This window comes from Schistocerca gregaria, chromosome 3 (genome assembly GCF_023897955.1).
Source record: "Schistocerca gregaria isolate iqSchGreg1 chromosome 3, iqSchGreg1.2, whole genome shotgun sequence".
Classification (NCBI taxonomy): Eukaryota; Metazoa; Arthropoda; class Insecta; order Orthoptera; family Acrididae; genus Schistocerca; species Schistocerca gregaria.
The window spans coordinates 522,836,059-522,841,182 of NC_064922.1; the positions used below are offsets into that span (position 1 = coordinate 522,836,059).

Consider the following 5,124-nt stretch of genomic DNA (forward strand, 5'->3'; position numbering starts at 1 on the left):
TCAAGGTACCATTTAGGTACTCTCTTTAAGTGAGTTTGGGGAAATAGGCTATGGTCCCTCGGAATCCTGCCTTAGTGTCTTAATTGCTGAACTGCCTCGTCATGTAAGTGGGACGTCTCGACGGTTTGGCTAGTAGGAAAATAGTGCAGCGAGTAAGGCGAGACGGGCGGCGGCAGTTACGCCAGGTGTGGGGCGCCGCCAAGGCCGGGAGCGGCGCGCTGACCCAGTAGTCCACTAGGGGGCGGCGACGGCGCGGTATAAAGAGGCGCCGGCAGCGGTCCGTCGCCACAGTCCGCTGTACTCACACCCATCCAACATGTACAAGCTGGTAAGTCCTGACGTCGACTCACAAGTTTCACTCCATTTCACTTCTTTTCTTTCCTTCCGTATCTTTTCGTGAAGTGTCCTTGTACAAATAGTAAACACCCAATCAGTTGCAAATTGAAAGATTTATTAAAACCCTTTTCCATAATTTCAACGCTCATAAAAACATCTTCAGAAGGACAAAATCGACAACTGGATTACATGTTGTCAAAATATAGACGAAAAGCGTCGTCAAATATAAAATTTCCCACTCACTAACTGCACATTGGCGAGGAAGTACCACATGACAACAATCCATGTTGAGCATGTTTTCAATTAATATGGAGGTAAAATTTCGTATTTGACGACGACATTCGACTGCATTTTAACGTACCACTATCTCAACACGTAATCCAGTTGTCCATGTTTTACTTCTTAAGAAGACGTTTTTATAAAAGTTGAAACCATGATAAAAGGGTTTTAATAAACCTTCCAATTTGCAACTCAATGGTCGTCCGCTATTTCTACACGAAAATTTCATTCGTCGTTTGCTGCTACAGCCATTTAAAGAATCTTAAAATTTTCTTGATCTCTTTTAAGACAATGTCTCCTTTTTTCATCAAGTAAAATAATCAGTATTTTTGAAATCATTTATCCTATTACATATCTGTTTCTAAACTGTTTTCCATACAGGACTGGCAAATACCAGACCACTCCCATAGTTCGTCCCAGAAACCATACGTATAAATTAAATGCATAAACGTACTGTACAAAATTGATACACTTTTCGGAAAATAAATTTTTCGTTCCCCGAGCTTAGCGTTAACGATGCATGGTGATGACAGTAGTGTCTACCCATAGAAAATCGTTGTTATTGAATGAATGGCCATAATGTACTGGGAATGGAAACTACACTCCTGGAAATTGAAATAAGAACACCGTGAATTCATTGTCCCAGGAAGGGGAAACTTTATTGACACATTCCTGGGGTCAGATACATCACATGATCACACTGACAGAACCACAGGCACATAGGCACAGGCAACAGAGCATGCACAATGTCGGCACTAGTACAGTGTATATCCACCTTTCGCAGCAATGCAGGCTGCTATTCTCCTATGGAGACGATCGTAGAGATGCTGGATGTAGTCCTGTGGAACGGCTTGCCATGCCATTTCCACCTGGCGCCTCAGTTGGACCAGCGTTCGTGCTGGACGTGCAGACCGCGTGAGACGACGATTCATCCAGTCCCAAACATGCTCAATGGGGGACAGATCCGGAGATCTTGCTGGCCAGGCTAGTTGACTTACACCTTCTAGAGCACCTTGGGTGGCACGGGATACATGCGGACGTGCATTGTCCTGTTGGAACAGCAAGTTCCCTTGCCGGTCTAGGAATGGTAGAACGATGGGTTCGATGACGGTTTGGATGTACCGTGCACTATTCAGTCTCCCCTCGACGATCACCAGAGGTGTACGGCCAGTGTAGGAGATCGCTCCCCACACCATGCCGGGTGTTGGCCCTGTGTGCCTCGGTCGTATGCAGTCCTGATTGTGGCGCTCACCTGCTCGGCGCCAAACACGCATACGACCATCATTGGCACCAAGGCAGAAGCGACTCTCATCGCTAAAGACGACATGTCTCTATTCGTCCCTCCATTCACGCCTGTCGCGACACCACTGGAGGCGGGCTGCACGATGTTGGGGCGTGAGCGGAAGACGGCCTAACGGTGTGCGGGACCGTAGCCCAGCTTCATGGAGACGGTTGCGAATGGTCCTCGCCGATACCCCAGGAGCAACAGTGTCCCTAATTTGCTGGGAAGTGGCGGTGCGGTCCCCTACGGCACTGCGTAGGATCCTACGGTCTTGGCGTGCATCCGTGCGTCGCTGCGGTCCGGTCCCAGGTCGACGGGCACGTGCACCTTCCGCCGACCACTGGCGACAACATCGATGTACTGTGGAGACCTCACGCCCCACGTGTTGAGCAATTCGGCGGTACGTCCACCCGGCCTCCCGCATGCCCACTATACGCCCTCGCTCAAAGTCCGTCAACTGCACATACGGTTCACGTCCACGTTGTCGCGGCATGCTACCAGTGTTAAAGACTGCGGTGGAGCTCCGTATGCCACGGCAAACTGGCTGACACTGACGGCGGCGGTGCACAAATGCTGCGCAGCTAGCGCCATTCGACGGCCAACACCGCGGTTCCTGGTGTGTCCGCTGTGCCGTGCGTGTGATCATTGCTTGTACAGCCCTCTCGCAGTGTCCGGAGCAAGTATGGTGGGTCTGACACATCGGTGTCAATGTGTTCTTTTTTCCATTTCCAGGAGTGTATTTCAGAAAATAAGGAGGATGAGGGTGAAAGAGAAATAAAGAAGAACGAGAGAGAGAGAATGAGAAAGAGATACAGAAAAAAGAGAGACAGAGAGGGCTCCTACATTTTCTCGCCTTATTTGTTTTAATGTAACACTAAATCTTATAGATAAGGTGTGGTCGAAAAGTTTCTGTTCGAATGCCATGCAGTCCAGAATTGGTATCCCAATCAGAGAAAGTCGCAGTAAGCATTGAGCCTATCATTCCACCGACGCACCAGGTTGAAGACACCCGTTTGGTAAAACACCATGTGCTACTGCGTGAAGAAGTCCATAAATGCCTGGTGCACATCCTCATGCGAAGGGAAGGCCTCCATTAAGGAATCTGAGGGTAAATGAGGACTGTTGGGCGCGAGTTCGAGTGTATTCCACTTGAGTAGGCGTAACTGCTGCGTTACAACGTTTGCGATGTGGGAACGTGCGTTATCATGAAGTATCAGCATTCCTTGTCGCACGGAACTTGGCACTCGAATCCGCAACAGGTGTTTTGCGACAAACATGACACCCCATACCCGTTCCACCTTCTCCGATGGACGCATATGGTAATAACGTCACCATAGTTCACCTGTCCGCATGTACCGCATGCACGTAGGAAAGATACGAATATGACACTAATCCGTTGCCTACAAGTTGGTATTTATGTATCCACATATACCCTGCTGTCACTTTTTCGTAATACAACTTGTTACCTGTTCAACTTCTATCTGATTATATAATGTAGCGTAAAATTTTAGACTAGTAGCATACATTACAAGAAACGTAACGTGGAAGTACGTAGCACACAAACAAGCTCGTTGATAACAGGTTTTGCTGAAAAATGATGAGTTCTTAAAACGTTAAGTGGTCCATTCCTAACATGTCTATTTCAACTACTTATGGATATTACAGAACATAAAAACTTCTTATATTTTTTTACATCTATGTTTTATGCAGGTAAAAGACCTTTTGGCACAAGGTCTTCATATATGTACCTACGTTTATTGGCTTTATTTCTATGCTCTGACTGGCGAAATTACAGAGACCAATAGACGTACTTTTTCGAAGGTGCACAGCAGTGATTTGATAACGTGACTGCCAAGCTTGCATCAACATGTAGAAAAAGAAAAAAAAACTGTATTTGTGCTTCTTTCATTATGGGAAAATGGTTCCACCCAGTGCTGTGTAAAAGTCAATCATCAACTGTGTACGACCGGCAGGTGATCCTGATGTGCGCCGTGGCCGCCGCCCACGCCGGCTACCTGGGAGGCTACGCCGCCCCCGCCGTCGCCGTGGCACCTGCCGTGGCCGCCCCCGCCGTCGCCGTGGCCCACGCCCCCGTGGCCGTAGCGCCCGCCGCCTCCTCGTACGCCAACACGTACCGCGTGTCGCAGACCGCCCGCCTCCTGGCCGCCCCCGCCGTCGCCGCCGCCCCCGTGGCCTACGCCGCCCCCGCCATCCACGCCCCTGTGGCCTACGCTGCACCTGCTGTCGCTGCTCCGATTCTCAAATACCACTAAAATCTAACTTGTGTCTTGTCGACAATAAAATGAACTATTTATTACATCAGTGTCTTCAAAATTACACCATCACCTATCATACGTAGTTTGTTACTGGCGTCAATAATGGACGGCATCTCCATTATTATGCATAAAAGTGGCAACATTAATCAGCGTTCACCCAAATTTGTGTACGCAACCAATACTTAACACTTTATATCCTTCAAAATGATGGAAAAGCGTGTCCTGAAAGCAGACACAACAATCCTGTAATCCCTTAGAATATTACATTTTTGAAATGTAACACGTTACTTAATCCAACAATGCAGTTGAGTATTCAGCACGTAAGTCTGTCATGCACAAGACCCATGATCGATCTCTGATGCCGCCAAGAATTTTTCTTGCGCCAGAATTCAAAGAGTGTTCGCTCAGCCTAATGAATACAACTGATGAGTTTCTCCGAATGAATGAGTTCTCTTTTGATTTTAACAGTAGATCAATGACTACTAAAATAATGTCCCGTTCACATTCCCCTTCACACCCACGTCAATAACGCCACGGGTTAAATACCAGGTGATCAGCTTTGGGCTACAGCCTTGATCTGATCAGTGAATTTAGCTTTACATAATAATTTTCTGGATTAAATGTTACAAATTCAGGATATACCAAAAATTGATCAGAGTTGAAAGAATATTGAATGAAGTTATCGACGCAACTGTACCTGCTGCTCAGACCTTTGCATTTTACTCATCAGTGTGAAAGTGTGGAGATTTATTTAAACTGTCAAACTAGTTGCGTAAGGAGGTCCTTATTATGTGCTACATTATTGTACATCTGACAGACCCGTGAGGTGTCATCACCTCTAAGAAAATCCGATCGAGAATGAAGAAACTTGTGAAACCACATTACACATTCACAACAGTCACATAAGCTGAGTACAGTGGATGTTCCTGCAAACGTACGGCAGATAGAACC

At 47.0% G+C, this 5,124-nt stretch overlaps 1 protein-coding gene across 1 annotated transcript; it reads left to right on the plus strand.

Annotated features, from left to right (window-relative positions):
* Positions 1-294: 294 nt before the first annotated feature.
* On the plus strand, positions 295-4,214 carry LOC126356360 (cuticle protein 12.5-like). The gene is made up of 2 exons (XM_050007347.1): positions 295-328; positions 3,871-4,214. Exons 1-2 carry the CDS (start codon positions 317-319, stop codon positions 4,168-4,170), a joined length of 312 nt encoding a protein of 103 aa, XP_049863304.1. The 5' UTR covers positions 295-316; the 3' UTR covers positions 4,171-4,214.
* The last annotated feature ends 910 nt before the right edge of the window (positions 4,215-5,124 follow it).